The sequence below is a fragment of the Mesoplodon densirostris genome, chromosome 6 (genome assembly GCF_025265405.1).
Source record: "Mesoplodon densirostris isolate mMesDen1 chromosome 6, mMesDen1 primary haplotype, whole genome shotgun sequence".
Lineage (NCBI taxonomy): Eukaryota > Metazoa > Chordata > Mammalia > Artiodactyla > Ziphiidae > Mesoplodon > Mesoplodon densirostris.
The window spans coordinates 83544171-83564880 of NC_082666.1; the positions used below are offsets into that span (position 1 = coordinate 83544171).

The 20710-nt window shown below is 41.3% G+C and overlaps 1 protein-coding gene across 1 annotated transcript in view; it reads left to right on the forward strand.

Moving 5' to 3' along the window:
• The window catches only part of PCSK5 (proprotein convertase subtilisin/kexin type 5), a 334111-nt gene that overhangs the window by 185193 nt on the left and 128208 nt on the right, over positions 1-20710 (forward strand). The window contains exons 8-9 of the mRNA XM_060102335.1: positions 5714-5926; positions 17055-17155. Coding sequence (XP_059958318.1) covers positions 5714-5926; positions 17055-17155 — 314 coding nt within the window. The remainder of the gene's footprint in view (positions 1-5713; positions 5927-17054; positions 17156-20710) is intronic.

A 20710-nucleotide genomic window follows, 5' to 3' on the forward strand; every position in this document is an offset into this window, starting at 1 on the left:
TACTGTGTCTCTTCATGTCGACACATACAGATATGTAGGTTCTGATCAGACTTACTGGTCTCCCTCTCCTGTCTCCACCCCACTCTCCTAACATGATAGTGTGCCCATTACTTAATGTTACTCAGTTTTTTTAATCTGTAAAAATGCATGTCTAATTTGCTTGAAGTTAATTAATAGATGTGAAAGCACCCAGCACAATGTCCCATCTTTTGTATTGCAAGAAGCCTCTGGTCACTTAGTCATGTCCCTTGAACAACACAGGTGTGAACTGCACAGGTCCACTTTGAGGCGGATTTTTTTTTTCAGTGGTAAGTACTATAGTACTACACAGTCTGCAGTTGGTTGAGTCCACAGATATGGAGGAACGGTATATATAGAGGGCTGACTCTAAGTTATGCATAGATTTTCAACTGTGCGGACGGTTGGCACCCCTGTCCCCTACCATTGTTTAAGGGTCAACTCTACTTTCTAAGCAATATGGAAGAGAAGTAGTATTAAAATATCAAATACAATCTAGCTGTATTGGCTGAAAATTTATCACACCGTTTTAAAGAAAGAAATTTAGTTCCATTAAAGTCTATACCTCTCTAAACCTGACTTGCAGTGTATGATTTAATTGATAACCCAGCATAAAGTAGCCTTTTCTGACCTGAACCACAAGAAAATCCAGTTTTTTTCTAGCCTTTAATAATAATGTTTATGGCATATATAAATTAACTTTTGTAGGGCATACATGAGAAGAAACACATACACAGTTAGATACACAAAATCTTTAGAGTTTGGTCAAATTGGTCCTGTGTGGATTTCACAGTATATTTCACTGTAAATTTACTAACTTTTAACTTGGCACTCAGTTAAATTGGAGGATTCTTTTCCTTTCCTCATTCAAAGTTATATTAATATAACCAGTTGTAATCACAGTACTTTACCGAACTATACATAATGTTATTTCCTACACTTCGGGAAAATACGTGTCTCAAAGTTTCTTTTCTCTTTATAATATTCTGCCCACCTTCCCTTCTCCCTACATCCCACATTAAGATTTAATTCTTAAATTACTCTGAGCTTTAGAGAAATGTCCAGATTTCTTTTTACCACATATGTTTTGGTTTTCTGAATATTGCACACTAATGAAAATTCCCTGTGCATCTGTAGTAAATAAACCTTTGAATTGCTAATTGTTTCAGATCAGCCCCCTAGATCTTTAGCAGCTGTCTTTATGGCATTTTCAGCCCACAGATTCAGTCTGTTTGTTTCTGGGATTTTAATCATCGGCCATACACACAGGCACAAAGGTCAGGTTGCCTTGTAGACAGAGTGGTGGCAACATCTGTATGTGCTGTAGCCTCCACGGGGGTGCGCCTCATCCTTTATCTCCTCCTCTCACCTTGTGTTAGTCAGCTCGGGCTGGCTGCCGTCAGAGAATGCCACAGACTGGGTGGCTTAAACAACAACAGTGGATTTTCTCACTGTCTGGAGGCCAGAAGCCTAGAAGTCCATGATCAGGGTGCCGGCAGAGTTAGGTTCTGGTGATGCCTCTCTCCTCAGCTTGCACACAGCTGCCCTCTTACAGTGTTGTCACAAGGCCTTTCCTCTGTGCACACACTTCTGTTGTCTCATCTTCTTAAAAGGACGCCAGTCCTGTCTGATTAGGGCCCCACCCTTATGATCTCATTAACCTTAATTACCTCTTGAAGGGCCCTATCTTCAAACACAGTCACACTGGGGATGTGAAGCTACGTCTTCCATTCAACCCTCCAGCTCCCCGTCTCCCCTTCTCCCCTTCTCTCCACAAGCCTCATGCTCTAGGATACTGATCTCTATGGGATCCAGGTCCTCTGGCTTCTGCTGGGGTTCAGCCTTGAGATACACTGGCAAAAAATGGGAGAGAGGGAGGAAGAGACCGGGGTCTTGCTCAGCACACATTCCCCTGGCTCCTTCCCTGCAGGGCCGACATGGGTTGGCGAGTCCCCTGACCAGTTTTCAACTCCTGTTAGCCCCTCTGTCTCCCCTTTCAGTGACTCCTTTCTCCCTGGCTCCCTTTAGGCAGTTACTGACCCCATACCCTCCTTTGGATTTTGCCTTTGCCATGCCCAGTTGAATTTAAGCTTTGGCTCTGGCCTTAGTGAGCATTTCCGATTCCCAGTTTGCTCATCTGTAAAATAATGATATAGACTTGAATTGTGCAGAATAATGTTTGTACAGTGCTTGGTGCATAGTTTCTGTACATGTTAGCCTCTGTGGTTTTTAGTGCACAGTGAACCTTCTATGTATAAAACTCCCCTTGATTATAAAACAAAAATTATCTCTTGGGCTTCCCTGGTGGCACAGTGGTTGAGAGTCCACCTGCCAATGCAGGGGACACGGGTTCGTGCCCCGGTCTGGGAAGATGCCACATGCCGCGGAGCAGCTGGGCCCATGAGCCGTGGCCGCTGAGCCTGTGCGTCCGGAGCCTGTGCTCCGCAACGGGAGAGGCCACAACAGTGAAAGGCATGCGTACCGCAAAAAAAAAAAAAAAAAGATGTTAAAATAAATAAATAAATAAATATCTCTTAAGAATTAGCCCTAGGTTTTCCCTCTCAATAGAGGAATAAATGTGTTTGTTTCTGTTTAGAAAAATCATACATAGTCATGGAAGGAAGGTATAAAAAGAAAATAACATTCTTTCCTAATCTTACCGAACAGGGTAAGTTCTACTGCATCGTCACTTGATGGTAGCTTTAAGCGTAAAACTGTACTACACGTTAACTTCATTGCGCACACACGCACATACACTTTTTTCTAAACTGAGACTATACTGTATCATTTCGTATCCTACTTTTGTAATGAAAGTACAACATAAAAGTACCTTCCAAACATTGTCTTGTTAAATATTCTTTTAAAATGAAACATGTTTTTAGAGATCTTTTCAGTCATAATTTTACATAGATATATAAATGTGATTGTGCCATATGTGCTTTTTCATCATTTTGTGGGTTTTAATCTATTATCTTGTTATGGTTCTGTTTAAACCAGGTAGGTTTTGTCATTATCTCATGTGTTCTGTTGACAGGTCAGGTAAAGCTCTGCTGTGACCGTGCTTTTTCCCGGTGACACAGCCCCTCGGTGTGTGATGGGGAGGGCACATTTTGGTGATGAAATGGAACCTTCTTATTCTTCCCTGGCTGCGGCGTTCTGTCTCTGATATATAGACATAAGTCAGTCACCAGAGTTGCTCAGTCTGGCCGTCCACACCATAGTGAGGAGTAATTCCCTCTGGAGAATTGGAAGCATTGGACAAAATCCTTAGTTTATGATGAGTTGGTGATTTTTGCATCCTTCTCTATGTTTCGTGAATATTTGGATGGGAAACTGAAGGATGGTAAACCAGGTCCAGCTGTCTAGTGGCAATAACATCCAGAAGTTTCTCCCCCTCTCTCTTCATGAATTTTTCCCATTCCTGTGTAATCATATTGCATTTTTCCACATTGAAGGGCAAAAAGAAATCCATGCTCAGGTCAAGTCAAATCCTGTCATAAATATTCTGTTCCCTGAGGATTCAAGGTCAGGGAGAGTTTATCAAAGATACTCCAGATTCTTTGTCATCTCTCTTTCCTTGGCTCTTTTTTCCAGAAATTCCAGGACAACACTCCAAATACTTTTTCCTCCACCTGACACCAGAAGAGTTGGGGCCTGGAAAGAAGAGGTTTAGTCATCACTAGCTTTGTGACTTTGGTTCTCACTTCCTAATTACAAAGTGATAGACTTGACCTACGTGTCCTCCAGCATGCCTTGCAGTTTTAAAATGGTAGAATTTCTGAAGGATTCAGCTATAACTGTTCTGAGAGATGCTCTTCACTTTGGTTTATTTTTCTCTTTTCTTCTGAAGATCTCATCTTACAGAGAAAAATAGTCCATATGCTTCAATACATCTGTGTGCTACTTTGCTTCTTCTCCTTAATTATTTTATGACCTTAGGAAAGTCTTTGAGTTTATGCCAAGTTTTCACATAAAGAATGTAAGAAAAACTTCTTGGATCTGGTTGAAGAAGGTATCCACAGTCAAATATGTTTGGAAATTACTTCAGATTGTGCCCCCCTCTTAGTTTTGCAAGGAACCGTCACTCACTAAAGACTCTTAGAAGTTCTGCAATAAGGGAACCTGTTTAATTTTGCTTAATTCAGAATTTCCCAAACATATTTGATCTTGAAAGCCTTTTATTTCTGGTAGCATCCATAACATCCCTCATGATTAATGTCCCTGCCATGCATAGAGGAAGCACAGCTCTGACAGGAAGGACATCATCCCAAATTCTGCCCTTTATTGATGATGTGATCTCAGAATAAATACATTACCTCTGTGCACCTCACATTGCTCATATATCAAATGAGGGTACATAGTAGCCGCCACTTCATGTGGATGAAGATTTATAGGAATATAATATGACTATGGTCATTGTGACTAATAATATTCCAACTCTGAGGTCTGGCTGTCTGGGTTCAAATTTTGTCTTTCCACTTATTGGCTTGTGACCTTAAAAGCATTACTTCTGTACCTCAATTCTTTATCTGTGTGATGGGGACAAAAATTGTACCATTCTCACAGAGTTGTTGGAGGAATTCAGTCTGATTCATGTAAAACATTTAGAATTGTGCCTGGCCCACGGTAGGTACCTAGTAAAATGTTAGCCCTTATGATTGTCATTGTTTGTGCTCTTGTTACTTCCATGACTATATCCAGTGAAAGGTATTATTTTAGTTTCTTTTTTGACTCGGGATATAATTGACATATTAGTTTCAAGTATACAACATTAATGATTCAATATTTGTATATATTTGTGAAATGATCACCACTGTGAGTGTAGTTAACATCCATCACCATACATAGTTACAGTTTTTTTTCTTGTGATGAGAAATTTTAAGATCTCTCTTAGCAACTTTCAAATGTACAATACAGTAGTATTAACCATAGTCGTCATGCTCTACATTGCATCCAGATTAGTTTTGTCTTTTTTTAAAATAAATTTATTTATTAATTTATTTTTTTGGGTGCGTTGGGTCTTCGTTGCTGCGCGCGGGCTTTCTCTAGTTGCGGCGAGCGGGGGCTACTCTTCACGGTGGCTTCTCTTGTTGCGGAGCCCGGGCTGCAGGTGCACGGGCTTCAGTAGTTGTGGCTCGTGGGCTCTAGAAAGCAGGCTCAGTATTTGTGGCACGGGGGCTTAGTTGCTCCGCAGCATGTGGGATCTTCCCGGACCAGCAATCAAACCCGTGTCCCCTGCATTGGCAGGTGGATTTTTTTTTTTTTTTTTTTTTTTTTTTTGCGGTTCACGGGCCTCTCACCATTGTGGCCTCTCCCACTGTGGAGCACAGGCTCCGGATGTGCAGGCTCAGCGGCCATGGCTCACGGGCCCAGCCGCTCCACGGCATGTGGGATCTTCCCGGACTGGGGCATGAACCCGTGTCCCCTGCATTGGCAGGTGGACTCTCAACACTGCGCCACCAGGGAAGCCCCGGCAGGTGGATTCTTAATCACTGTGCCACCAGGGAAGTCCTATTTTAGTTTTTAAAAGCAACTCCTCTTACTTCAGAAAGCAGCTTAGATCCAGCACATTATTAATGTAGCATCGTACTCCTTCTGCAAATGCTTCATTCTGCCATGTTGATATTGATCTTGTCTTCATCTAGAGTCTGTGACCCATGTCTTCCATCATCTGAGTTTTTCTGTTTGTGTGCAGGGGCGGAGAGGCCTCGGCTCTGTTTTTGTCTGGGCATCGGGAAATGGTGGGAGGAGCAAAGACCACTGCTCCTGTGATGGCTACACCAACAGCATCTACACCATCTCCATCAGCAGCACAGCCGAAAGTGGAAAGAAGCCTTGGTACCTGGAAGAGTGTTCGTCCACGCTGGCCACAACCTACAGCAGCGGAGAGTCCTATGATAAGAAAATAGTATGTGACGTTTGCATGTCTGGCATGATTGGTTTATTTATCTTTCACTTTGAAACACAAAGGGAGACCATACGTTTATATGCACAAGTAATATATGGAAATAGAAAGATTAGCTGATTACTCAACACAGGTATTTGTAAATATTACCATTCCGTTACCAAGTCATTGAAAAAGCCTGTCTGGGTCATTACATTCCAGCATTGAATGTGGCCTTAGACATGATTAAGCTTCAGTTTTATTGAAGACAAATGAATGGACTACATTCACCTTTTGAGTTGGTGGCAGAGAAGAGACCGGGTGGGATTCTCAGCCCAGGTCCCTATCACTGTGCCCCCGTACTGCCTTTGAACTTCAGCTTGAGTACTTTGGTTTCAAAGTAGGTACAACGAATTCAGTGTGACCTAAACCTATGTAAAAGGTGCTTCTCTAACACTGCAGCACAGAGTTTGTCTGAACGAGAAGCACAGTAGTCCTGTGTGATCTGCTCACTATGCAGATGGTAAAATGGTTAAGAGTTCAGGTTTGCAGGACCAGCCTGCATGGGTTTCATTCACTCTGGAACTATTTACTAGCTGGGTAACTTTGGATACATTAATTTTTCTGTCTCAAGATCCTTACCTGTAAAATGAGGGCATTTAGTAATACCTAGTTCATGGAGTTATTTCATTGATTGTGAGGAAGTAGATAGAAAGTGCTTTGCACACTACCTGACCCATTGGTGCTCAAAAAAGGTCTTGACTTTTAGGATGCCCCACACTGTGCGACTGACTCTAAATTTCAGTCACCTTTGCACTTTGCTCTTTTCCTGATCATGGTTTTATAAAATGTCTCGGGGTTTCTTTCTAAAGTGGAGCTAAGCTGCTATACATGACGCTTTTTAGCATTTAGCCAACACCCTGCTTTCAGATCCTGTGATTCACGCAGGTTTGGTTCACTCTGCAATGCTCCCTCTGGCTTTATACAGCGGTGGAAATAGAGGTGATAAGATACTACCTCCTTCCTGTAATTCTTTTTTTTTTTTTTTTTTTTTTTTTTGCGGTACGCGGGCCTCTCACTGCTGTGGCCTCTCCCGTTGCGGAGCACAGGCTCCGGACACGCAGGTTCAGCGGCCATGGCTCACGGGCCCAGCCGCTCCGCGGCATGTGGGATCTTCCCAGACCGGGGCACGAACCCGTGTCCTCTGCATCAGCAGGCGGACTCTCAACCACTGCGCCACCAGGGAAGCCCCTTCCTGTAATTCTTCATTCATATCTATTTGGTTCCCCTTGATTCCTGATTACTATAGGATTTTCACGTTTGATTTCTCGGCTACCTTTTACTATCCTCTTTAGTTACATTTTTCAGATTGATTTAAATAAAAACTGCCTACCCCTATGCATATCCCATCTGTCCCCATCTTTCTCTAATCCCTTCATAATAATTGGGTTAAAAATATGCACATGAGTAACCCTGGAAGTACCTCCATCATACATCAGTAAACATATTCCACAATACAAAGTGAAATATAAAAGGAGAAAATACAGAGATGACAAGTTTTGAAGTTCCATGGCTTTCTTCATGGGAAAGTGATGCTCTATGATATTTTACCATCATTATGGAAATGTTTTAATCTAGGAATGTTCCTCTGGCTTTCAAATTTGCTCATCTATCAGAGCTCCTGGTCAAGGCCCACTAATTCTGAGTGGCATCCATCCGTTCTGCATCATGAATATCCTGATGAAAACTCTCTGGAATAAGAATTGTCTTCCCAAACTTCTAGAGTCTGAAGGCATGTTAATGAAAACTCACCATTGCTTCAAAGTAAATATGCCCATCTAGTGCTATTATTTCCTGTGGGGCAGTTGTTGTGAGAGAGGTGTTTTTAAGTTCCATAAGTGCCTTCCTTAAGAGAAGATTATAATCCAGTGGGCAAAATATCAAGGAAGAAGGAAGTGTTGCCGGGTCCCAGATGGAAGAGCACAGTGCAGATAGAGGGACCTCAAAATCGCTACCCTGAGATTTACTCCTTACACTTGACCTTCCTGGGCTTTTCATCACTATTTACTGTCATGGTGTGGTAGCTGCTGTGACCTCCATTGACTGGGTGGTCATTTAGGATTCTTCCACGGACGGACAGATCAATCATTCTGTGGTGAGGGATAGGGCTTGAGAGGAAAGATGGACACCATGATTTAATGTCAATATCCTTGATTCAGGTCATATTTCACTTTTCCCTAGTTGCTGCTTCTGATATCAAAACCTTTACTGACTCACTCAATATATAAATTTATCTATTTAACTTTTACTTGACTCTACCTTTTGTTTAACCTCTCCCATTTTCATGGCAGCATTTTATTACTAATTTTTCTCTAGCCAGTTCTCAGATTCTCTTATTTTGCCTGAATCTCCAGGTTACCCTCAGTTGGAGAGGAATGTGGTAGCTGTTTCAAATTATAATCTCTAGCTACAGACAGACCACTCAGTGGCTAAGTAACCTTTACCGAGTCTTGGTTTCCTCATCTGTAAAATGGAGGTAAAGCCAGAACCAACCTCATAAATTTTCATGAAGATAGCAATATACCGAGCATAGGTACTTACACAACGCCTGTGGCAACGAGCCACCTAGTAAGTGGCTGGTACCCTTGTTCCCTAAGTCAGTGTAGCTTTCTGTATCGGGGGAGCTTAGGCTGGTCATTTTTCCAGCTGTTGTTAACAGAGGTGCTTGTCACACCTTCATTTTTCCAATCTGTAGAATCACGATCTGTTCCACCCACCCCGTAAAGAATGGCACTTTGATGGTAAACACGTTAACAGTTTGAACATGAGTAGAGTTGGCGGCAACATCAGGCTTTTATGGTCCAGCTGCCCCTTTTCCTTCTAGATGTCAAAATGACAAATAATCCTTCTCTGTGCTTGGGACCTTTTCTTCACCACACTTTGAACCAGATGTCTGTGGTCCCTCAGAGATGCCCGCATCCTGTTAGTGCCATCCGTGATTGAGTGTTACAGGAACAGCAGTGTCTCCCTTTGTTCTGGGGCTCCACTCCCCAGTCCATCCATTTCCTTTTGTCATTTGCAACTTCTTCAGAAGAGCACAGTTGTCATTCTTCATTCATAGAGGACCTTTGTGAGTTGAACTGAGGCAGACGCTGAGGATCCAGGAGAGAGGAAAGATCTCACTGCTTCTGGGAAAGCACTTTGGTTAAATAATTTTTTCTTGTCCTTTTCATGGTGTGCAAATAGGAAAACCTTGCCCTGAGTTTCAGAACGTAGCCAAGTCTCCATCCCTTGGTTTCCTACCATCACTGTTGTACAGTTGTGGACCTTGGTATTCCACGCATGCTTTAATAGATTCGGATCAGTGATGGCCTTGAACCTTATTATAACAAGTGAAGCAACCAAAATATCAAGATTACTATGATAAGAAGCTCCCCTGTAAGGTAAATAGAAATCAGTTGAAGTGACTGGTTATTATGAAATAATGTTTTTATTAACAACACCGTATACATTTTATTCCATGCCAGACATGTAGTACTTTTATAGTTATATTAACATGTCATAAATATAACATTTTTTGCCCTTCTAATGTGTGCCTGGCAGTGTGCTATGCACATTGAATGCATCCTCTCTTTGTATCACCAAAACATTATGCAGGAAGATCAAGTATTGTCCCCACTTTACAGATGAGAAAACTAAAGTTTGAAAGGTTAAAAGAAACACATGTAGTAAGTGGTAGAGTCTGGATTCCAACCAAAGTTGTGTTGAACCCCCAGCCCACCTTGTAACCAGTGTGCTGTCATGCCCCAGATCCTTTCCAGGGACATCCAGCATGGGGCTGTATAAAAGAATGGTGCTTTTCTTGCCTGTTTGGGGTTCTCTTCACAGTGATTAAAAAAAAAAAAAGAAAAGTATGTGGACTATATAGGCATCCACTGTTTTTCACTACTTGGCCCACTCGTTCTTTTTTAATATGGAAAGTAATTTTAATTTTTAAATGTATTACCTTTACTTTCATTTATATTCTTGATGACAGTGTATTCAAATTTTATACACTCCGAATACAATGAGCAATTTGCTTCATAGTCCTTTAGATCAGCGTTGTCCAGTAGAACTTTCTGCTAGGATGGAAAGGTTCTCCATCTGTACTGCCAAAATGGTAGTCACTAGACACACGTGGCTGTCGAGCATGTTAAATGTGGCCAGTGCAATGGAAGAACTTTTACTTTAATTTTCATTCCAATTAAATTTTAACTGATTTAAATGTAAATATCCACATGGGACTATTGGTGATTATATTGAACAGCACATTTTTATTTTTATGGCTCACTAATTTTGAATTTCATGCCATTAGACCTCTTCCTAACCCCCTCAGATGATCGATCGGTCTTCTTGCAAAACACCTAAGCCCTTTGCCAGTCTAAGTGGCTAATTCTCGTGGCCTGGCGTTGAACTCCCCAAAGTTACCTTTTGCCTTTTGTGTGATTTCAAACCAGGGCCCTTCTGTGCGACACGTGTCATCTGGCAGGAACACTCTTTTCCCAGAAACGACTTCATTTATGCCTCTTCTCAAATTTCCTATCAGGGAGGCTGTTCTTCTTCACCTTCCCCTGAAAGAGTAACACTCCCCTCCCCCCAAACTCTACTCTTTTATCCTGTTCAGTTTTCTTTCTAGCGTCCTTAGAGCTACTTAACATGATGTTATACATTTTTTTATTGACTGTTTTCCATGCTAGAATGGAAACCACTTGAGGTTGAAGACTTTGTTCTTTCCCAGAGCCTGAGCTTGATAAATGTTCAGGAGTCACTGACATTGAGAAAGATAGAAGCCTCACAGGCGTTTAATCAGTCACAGGAGGCAGATCTTTCAGAAAATCTCTGTCTTTCAGAAAATCTTCCTCTACTTGTAGGCTGGAGAAAGGCAAAGGGTACTTGACAATACATTTCACATAGGAAATTGCCTGCAGGAATCCTGCTATATAAAGCTGTACATCCAACTATCCTTAGTGTCAAGGAGCCTTAAAGATCCTGTCTTTATGTAACCCTTCACTACCTCCTGAATTTCTCCCAAGTTCTTTGTTAGAGATAAAGCCCCCCTCTCTCTCTAGTCACTCCCATCATCAAATTATCTGTTTCTTTTGGGACTTGTTCAGCCTTTGTCTTTTTTTCCTCTAGTAATTTGTCTCAGTGATTGGAATATGGGGGCCATCGTATTCCTCCTGGGTCTTGTGAGCCCATGTTTAAATATATGCTCTGCTCAGCCCTCTTCTGATGTCATTTTATTTATTTGTGTTCAAAACAAACTTGCTGCCTGGGGTATCTCAGGGTTGGCCTGAAAGACCAGTTCCATTGGAGGAATTATCTTATTGCTTTTAATATTCCTAAGCAGCTACACATTTCCTTTTGCAGAAAGTACCCTCTCCGCTAACGAATTTGTTATTCAGATGCAGTCATTACTATCCTCTCTCTGTTTCTCCTTTTGATTTGGGAAATGTCATGATTTTTCATGAGTAAAAGACTAGCAAATCCAGATGTGTTTAGTTTGTATAGACGTCTGATCCATATTCTCTTGAGAATGTTAAAAAGAAGGAAGGAAAGTTTATGCCTAAAAAATTCTGATTTTGACTGTGGCCCGAAGGAGAATGGCGATACCCACTGGTTGACGGGGGCTGGATCCCAAGGCCAGTTTCGCCATAATTGCTGGTGATGGTCTGGAACTGCCACCTTTGCTCTCATGGGTGACTATACTCTGTAGCTCAGCTTTTTCTTTTGCTGCCATTTCAGGATTTAATACTTCACCACTTACCAGCTCTTTAGTGGCTGCATGTCATTGGGCTCATGAATCTCTCTGAGCTTCCATTTCCTTAGTTAATAAATAGTATTTATATATCTTCCTTGCAGAGTTCTTGTGGATCAAATATAATTTTATATACAGCTGTGTGCACACATACACACCTATGGCTCATTGCCTTGCTCTTTGCAAGTTGGTGGTGGTGGTTTTAGAAGCAGTGCAGCTAGTGTTAGCAATAGTAGTAGGAAGAGAAATGGCTATACTTCAGCCCCTGGATTGTATATATACACATACACACATAATTTTTGTAGGCTGCTTATAAGTTTAGGTAAGTCTTATTTGGAGAATCGATAAAGAAGTAACCTTGAAGTCTTTCCTAATAAGTGGGAGAGTTTAAAATATAGAACAAAATGAGTATAAAGGAGCTTGACACTAGTAATTCAACTTAACACATAAATACTGTACCTCTGCTCTGTACCCAGCACTGAACTGAACATTATAGAGATTCAAAAAATGATGTAAGATGGGATACTTCTTCAGTGATAGCAACCTCTCATTTATAAGCAAAACCTTACGTTTGCACTTTACAGTTACAGATTCTCTTTGCAACATGGGAGTGGAATTTTGTGTGGCCTTGTCAGTCATAATTGAATTTTACACCAGTCTTTGTGACTTTGGTGAACACAGAAAGCATTAGTTAGTCTTTGGTTCCTTTATATTTTGCTGTGCTTAATAAATCAGCTTCTCCTATTTTATTCATTAACACATTTAAGATGTAGTTTCTGCCCTTATCCTCCTCCAGAGCTGTGTCTGAAACAGGAGGGTTTTTTTTTGTTTTTTGGGGTTTTTTTTTTTTGGCACCTTTCTCATCCAAATACAAATCAACACCAGAAACAAATTCAACCTAACAGACAGAATCATTTCATGTTTTAAAAATATCTGTTCAGTTGCTCTTTTAACAGATATGAGACAATATGGCACCTTCAACATAAAACAGATCACAAGATATCAGGGAGATAGAAACTCCTAACTGTGTAAAGACTTGTCATTTATGGCCAGCCTCAATCTGAACTGAGGTTCCCTGGAGAATTACATCAACAGGCTAGAATAAAAGATCCAATCAGCCCAAGGAATCGAAATGTGAAATACTCAGAAATAAGAGCTTAGGATGAGAAAAAGGGATGGTTCTTCGCAGCAGAAGCATGACTCGACCTGAATACCCACCCCATCTCACCAAATCAAGATGACATCCCAAACTTTGTGGAGTCCAAAAGCCCATCTGCTACCCATCCCGGGAGAGGCTGAAAATCTAATTTGCTGATCAAGAGAGCTTTGATCTGGTGTGAGGCCTGGTGTCATCTCCTGTTTCCTTCACTCTAATGGGCAGAAATGATATTTTCTTGAGCAATCTGAGAAGTTCTGTGGAGAAAAATTCTGTTTCTGATTTGGGTAGTGAATTTGGGGAATTTAGAGCATGCAAGATGCGCCAGCGGGACCAAAACCAAATTCTGAGACATTCTAACATGGAATTGAAACTTAATGCGCTTTATTGTTCTGTTTTCACATATCAACTCTCTGAATTCCCAGCCTCATAATGTGGGCCAACCGTTGAATGCAACTTTTCCTTTAAATTACACTGTCAGTTCTTGTATGCATGCGTTGTGATTAATGGGGTTACCCCATGTGGTTCCAGTTTGGGGAGCATCATTTTTCTTTAAAATTGCATGCTCCTTGGTGGTCTTTGCCTTTTCTTTCTAAAGATGGACATAAAAATTTCCTGATGCTGTGTGTTCTCTTAATGATGAAAACCTGCCTTAGATCTTTCTGGTAATTTACACCTCAATATCTGCACCACTGACAGTAACTTCCTCTTGAAATGACCCAGCTGGAGTTTGCACTTAAAGCAGGATGAGAAGGGAGTGAGGATGTTTTTGTTTCTTTTCTCTCCATTCCTTTTAACCTCCCTCCTCTCCAGCACCTTCCTGTTCCACTCCCTTTCTACCCCTACTCACTACTCAAGTTTCATTTAGTTAAAGTGACCGGAAAAAAAAATAAAAGCACAATGATGATGATGTGGAATTCCACAAACTTGCCTATATTAATAGCATTTAACAGTATATTGGTGTTTATATATAAAAGTACTAAGTGGCTGTTTACTTACGTATAAATCATTTGTGTATATACCTGCGGACCCTGTTTGGATGGAGCATATTCCTATGGCCAACCCAACATCATAACATTTTTATTGTTCACTGGAGGTGAGGCTGGAGGTAGCTATTTATTACACTCGCAAATGCTGCACACACTTGGCATCTCTATTCTGGATTTGTTTCTGTACATTGAAAGTGTCTGGTGCAGCTGAAGAATAAGCAAAATGAGCCAAGTGAGAAAACATCATGAAAAATCTTGAATTCAGGCACAAGTCATTGAAAAAAAAAAAAACTTGGCAAAAGAATGTGACCGTGAGGGTGAGGTAAAATGAGAAAAATGCAGGCAAGGCCACCTCTCAACAACAGTATATCTGGAGACCTGGAAACAGGCTGCTGCTGGGGTGTTTAAACATTGACTTAGGGACCAGGCCTTTGGAAAATAAGGCTTCAAATTCACCCATCATTTCAAATGAAATAGAAATCACTTTTTAACAATCCATCGATCCCACTTCTGAGTACATATCCAAAAGAACTGAAAACAGGATCTGAGGACTTCCCTGGTGGTGCAGTGGTTAAGAGTCCGCCTGCCAATGCAGGGGACACGAGTTTGAGCCCTGGTCCAGGAGGATCCCGCATGCTGCGGAGCGGCTAAGCCCAGTGCACCATGACTGCTGAGCCTGCGCTCTGGAGCCCGGGAGCCATAACTACTGAAGCCCACGTTCCTAGAGCCCATGCTTCACAGCAAGAGAAGCCACCGCAATGAGAAGCCTGCGCACCACAATGAAGAGTAGCCACCACTCGCCACAACTAGAGAAGGCCCTAGCACAGCAACGAAGACCCAACGCTGCCATAAAGAAGGAAGGAAGGAAGGGAGGAAGGATAGAAAAGAAAAGAAAGAAAGAATTACAAAAAGGCCAGCTGTGGGTCTAAAGGAGTTGGTCTTTAAAAAAAAAAAAGAATTGAAAACAGGATCTGGAAGAGATACTTACACACTTATGTTTATTGCAGCATTTTTCACAATAGCCAAGAGGTAGAAGCATCCCAAGTGCCAGTTGACAGATGAATGAACAAAGAAAATATACTATATAATACAATGGAATATTATGCAGCCTAAAAAGGAAATCCTGCCACATGCTACAACACGGATGAGCCTTGAGGACATTATTCTAAGTGAAATAAGCCAATCACAAAAAAGACAAATGCTGCATAATTCCACTTACATGAGGTACCTAGAGCAGTGACAGTCACAGAAGCAAACAGTAGAATGCTGGTTGCCAGGGGCTGGGGAGGGAGCATGGGGAGTTGTTTAATGGGTAGAGTTTCAGTCAGGCAAGGTGAAAATGTAGAGCTCTAGGATTGCACAGCAAAGTGCATATAATTAGCAATACTGTACTGTACACTTAAAAAGTTGTTAAAAGGGTAAATCTGTGTCATGTGTTTTTTTTTAACCTGGCCCCCTCCAAAAAGAAATACCTTTTTAACGTCAACAACTGAAAAATCTCAGAAGTTTCTTAATGTAGAAGTGGGTAGGGCTCTATTTACCCAGACATCTTGCGAGCATCCACTGTGGAGGCTCAGAGGATGGCTAGCTAATCACGCCTGTGAATCTAGAAACAACTTGCCTTGCTTGCCAAACACGCGGTTGGGCTCTTGCCCAGCTCTCAGTTATTCCAGAAAAGAGTGCAAGGCTCGTCTCCTCTCTCCCACCACCTATCTACATGGTTCTCTATATTTTTACCCTTTCTCCCATTTCTTTTGTATCAGTGCCTCTCTGGTATGGCTAATCTGGTAATATTAGTGGTGTCAAAAGGCATAAAGAACAGACAGTGAGCACTGATGGCCTCGTGTGAAACTAAATCCCGGGATGTCAATCTCGATTCATGACAGATAATTAAAGAGTCCCTTCAGACATCCTCACGTGACACTGAGGAAACTTTTAGTGGGGGACTCATTTCTAAAGAGTTATGCAGTGCTTTCTTTCGGTGATGAGCAAATTTCTTTCCAAATCAGCTAATCTGCGTTCTTCTCTTGAAGGATGCACCTTAGAAAAGCAAGGCTTTGTTTTCGCCACCTCTATCCCCCTACACCTTTCTGCTGACCTTTCACCTCAGTTTTCTTACCTGTAAAATATGGGCAATATACTTGTCTTGATGACTGAGAAAGCTTTACCAATGTCTTCCAATAACTACAATGAGACGCCTAAGTTCATCTCACAAGCCTTGTAGCTTCTCAGCAGGAGGGCTATTAGTCCCAAGGGGGCGAAAAAGGATTCTTATCAGGGAGGGAGGATCTTAGATATTACAGTGGTTTGCAAAATTATATACCATAGTGCTTTATTTCTCTTGTTATGAAGATTCTGCAATTAATTTTTCTTCTTTCATGAAATGATCATGGAAGAAAGGTTGAGAAACACTGCCCTTGCTGGTGGGCATGTTATTCAGCCACAGCTGAAGTGAACTAGATTCAAACCAAGGGGAAAAAACGTTCTAGTTCTCACATTTTGATTTTTAAAAAATGGAAAATGGCTAATCTCCTATAATATACAAGCATGGACTTAGAGCTGTTCATTTCACATCAAGTACACTGGCTTCAACCTTGTTTTTAGTGTTTGTGTTAAATCTATCAGGAAGTCTTGGTTCATCCAAGTCACATTTCTGTGCATTCTAAAAATGAGTCTGTAAGCAAAGTTCCTTCTAGGGCAGAATAAATCTTTTGCTTGAAACCTGCAGCTTTTCCAATGTAATAGTTTTAGGAGGGCAGGAGCAAGACCCTGTGCTTTTATTCCTTATGCTGGGTGCTTGACTCAGTGTCTGGTTGTTGGCTCAACATGTTTGATTATTTAAAATGTTGGAGTAATGAAAGAACTTTCGTTTTAACTAAAGCTGGGACCAGAGAGAGGCAAGTGAGGTGCCTAGGGTGTAAAATTTAAGGATACACTTGCACAACCCATATGTTTCGGGCCAAAGGCTCACCTTAGTCCTCACCCTGGTTGTAGCACAAGTGGAATCCAATTTCCAAACCCTCCCCTTTTCTGAGTTGATTCACACAGGCGATTCTCTGGAAGTGATACGGTCACAGGAGTGCAGGAACAAGGAATTTAAAACAACTATTTCAACACCCCTCCATTCCAGTTTTATGAGTAAATTTCTTTTTACTTGCATGTGACTCACACTGACCCCAGAGCCCTAAATTTTCCACTTCTGTCTTCTAGATCACTACGGATCTGAGGCAGCGTTGCACGGACAACCACACTGGGACATCGGCCTCAGCCCCCATGGCTGCAGGCATCATTGCACTGGCCCTGGAAGCCAAGTAAGCCTTTATCTCCATATGTCTCCACTGGCGACAGCCCCTCAGCTCAAGGACAGTTTACCCCTTTGCTAGTATACAATCTCGAGCACAACAAGCCAGAATATAATCTTCCCAATTCCACCTTTAAAACTGCAAAGATTAGGCCTTAAGAAAAGCTTCCCCTCTGTTAAGGGAAAAGGCAACTTTTTTGGTTTTTATCTTCTTAAAAAATCAAACTGTGTAATTACTTTATTGTGGAGTCATAGTGCAAGCATGCCAGTTGGCTCTAACACTCTTGCCTTGTTGAGTCGCGGAATGTTCTGTGAGTCTCAGAAAGCTTAGGTCTGCCCACTTCTGGTTCCTTTCCCTGCAGGACAGCAATGCAGCTCAGATTCCATGACAATAGAACCGTCACAGACTCACTCTGGGGGACAAAACACGTCAAGGTCATATGACAGGAGCCCAGGAAGAAAGACAACCCACTTAACTTAAATCCTTCTTAATGTAGTCAAATTTGGTGTTTAAAAGATCCCTTTGAAAGGCCCCCTCAGGTTATTTTAGGTTCTTAGGGTAGATTTATATGGTGGTAGGTCTCCTCTCTTCTTTCTCTAAGCACCAATAGATTAGTTTGTCTTAACTCTTTGAAAACCTAATAGAGATCTACACTCCCTTACCCTCAATTTCAAAAGCCAAAATGGCCTGAAAACTGAAAGTTGTTTTTTGCACATTTGATACCAAAACTCATTTGATGGCAAAGCTTGCCCAGAACTGATGTGAAACTATTTTCAGTCTTTATGTATTGTGAAAATTCATACATTTCACTGTAGAAGCATTAATATATTTGATTATGAGGCACTAGCTTGGACCCCACTGGAAGTTTTGTGTACCATATGCTAAGGACACCATATCTGAAAAAATTTTGAATTCCGAACACATCTGGTCCAAGGATTTTATAAAAGGGATTGTGGGCCTGAACTCTGAGGCCATCCCTACAAGAGGATCATAACAAAAAGGAATTGAAGTAATGACATAAGTGTTTTTCCAAAAATAGCCTTGCATCTCTGCCCTAGGAAGGAATGGAAAGATTCTTTCATATAAACCTGATGTAGAGCAATAGCAGGTGACAGGGAAAGAATACAAGAATCATGATGAGACTTGGGTATTAATAAGAACAGTACTGTTTCATTCCCTGTACATATTGGCTTCCCAACATTTACAGCTGACTCTCTATAAGGCACACAGCCTCTGTCAAGGCAGTTGGGCCTCAGTGTAATATGGATTCAGTAAATTGCTAAGTCATGTGTAATTCCTTGGACTGAGACAGGCAGAAAAACACAGGCTCTGGATATGGTGCTGTCTTAGTCTATTCAAGCTGCTATAACAAAATACCATAAACTGAGTAGCTTATAAACAACAAACACTTATTTCTCACAGCTCTCGAAGCTGGAAAGTCCAAGATCAAGGTGCCAGCAGACTTACTGTCTGGCAAGGACCCACTTCCTAGTTGGCTTTACATGGTAGAAGAAAGGGGCAAGGGAGATCTCTGGATAAATTTCTCTTATAAGGGCACTGATCCCATTAAAGAGGGCTCCAGCCTTGTAACCTAATCACCTCCCAAAGGCCCTACCTCCTAATACTCTCACATTGGGTGTTAAGTTTCAACATATGAATTTTAAGGGGACAGAGATATTCAGACCGTAGCAGGTACCATATCTTTTGGTGACCTCCTGCCCCTAAGCATTGACATTGAGAGATGTTCAAGCTCCCATCAATGTTTGGATTTCTTTTGTTTTGGCAGGGTTAAATATTAAATCACTTCAACATATTTTATCTTTTAAAGTGTTAAAAGTTTAGCGAGGAGCTGGCACTTATCCTGTTATCACTTTATAACTTTTCACTGGACTGTTCTGACAGCAGATTAAGTGTCTGTGTTTTTAATTTGGTGACTGTAAGTTGGATTTTGAAAAATATATCGTCCTCATTTTGAAATTCTGGGTTGTTTCTCTGGAATAGTCTCCTGTCCACAAACTACTAAAAAAAAAAAATCAGGAATTCTTCCTGCACCTCCCCGTTTCCCAAAAAAACGATATAATCTCAAATTTGGCAACCAAGTACCGTAACTGTGGCTATACAGCACATGCTACTGAGTTCCTTGAAATACTACTATAACACTAATATTTTCAACAATAATTCTTTTAACCACTATTTAAGCTCAAATGAAAAATCCTTAATTTTATGCCTCATACAACACACGCAGTTGGATAAGGTTGCTTTGGGACTGGGGAACACACTGGAAAGCTGCCTGTTTTCTTTCCCTTTGCATTTTGAGCATTTTTTTAAGATTGATTTTTGCCAAAACTGTAATGGGTGGAAGGAAGGTCCTAGGCTAGAGTTTATGTAGAAAATCCACTGTATTTTAAGATTTTAAACAGTCTAGTCCGATCATGTGGCCAAAGTATATAGTAAACAACCAGATCAGGTGAGAAAGAATAAACCTTTCCTTGCATCTCTATTGGTTTGTCCTACAGGCCAATCTTTGCCTGTAAGTGAAGCTGAAAGTTGGGAGGAAGAGGTTTGAGTACCTAAAGAGTGGGTCAGGCATGGATGTTAAACTAGCATCAATAAGCAATGGGCCTCCCACAGGAGACAAAAGTATCTACATAGCAAAGAGCTCAAGTAACAGTGTACCAAGGTTGCAGTTGTTCTAAACAAAGCTAAGTTTAACCCTTGGTAAGTGTACCTCACCCAGTTACCCAGCCTCCACCACTAGTACTTCTTAACAACACTTAAACCTTGGTATTTTGAGATTCAGCCTTTGCTATCACATGTTGAAGAGCCTGATAGTAGTTCCCTGTTACCCACGTTCCAAGACCCCCAGTGGATGCCTTTAACCACAGATAGTACCAAGCCCTATATGTACTATGATTTTTCCTATAAGTACATACCTATAACAAAGTTTAATTTATAAATTAGGCACAGTAAGAAATGAAGAACAATAACTAAAAATAGAACAATTATAACAATATACTATATTAAAAGTTATGTGAATGTGGTCTCTCTCAAAACATCTTATAGAACCATACTCACTCTTCTTGTGATGATGTGAGATGATAAAATGCCTCCGTGCTGAGATGAAGTGACGTGAATGGCGTAGGCATCGTGACGTAGTGTTAGGCTACTACTGACCTTCTGATGATACGTCAGAAGGAGGGTCATCTTTGGGTAATCTGGATCACCACGCCATGGTTGATGATCCCAGGTAGGACAGGGCTGGACAGTATGAGATTTCATCGCACTACTCAGAACGCTGTACAATTTAAACTTATGAATTGTTTGTTTCTGGAATTTTCCATGTAATATTTTTGGACCATGGTTAACCATGCATAAATGAAACCACAGAAAGAGAAGACAAGGATTGGGGTGGGGAGGTGGACCACTGTACTCCCTTATAAGGAGGGAAGAGAGAAAGCCAGAGCTGGGCAGAATTCTGGCCCAGGACTCTGTCCAGCACTTCAGATATTCACCCCCTGCTCAGGTCAGATGAGTCACTGGATGAGGCTGAGTGTTCAGATGAAA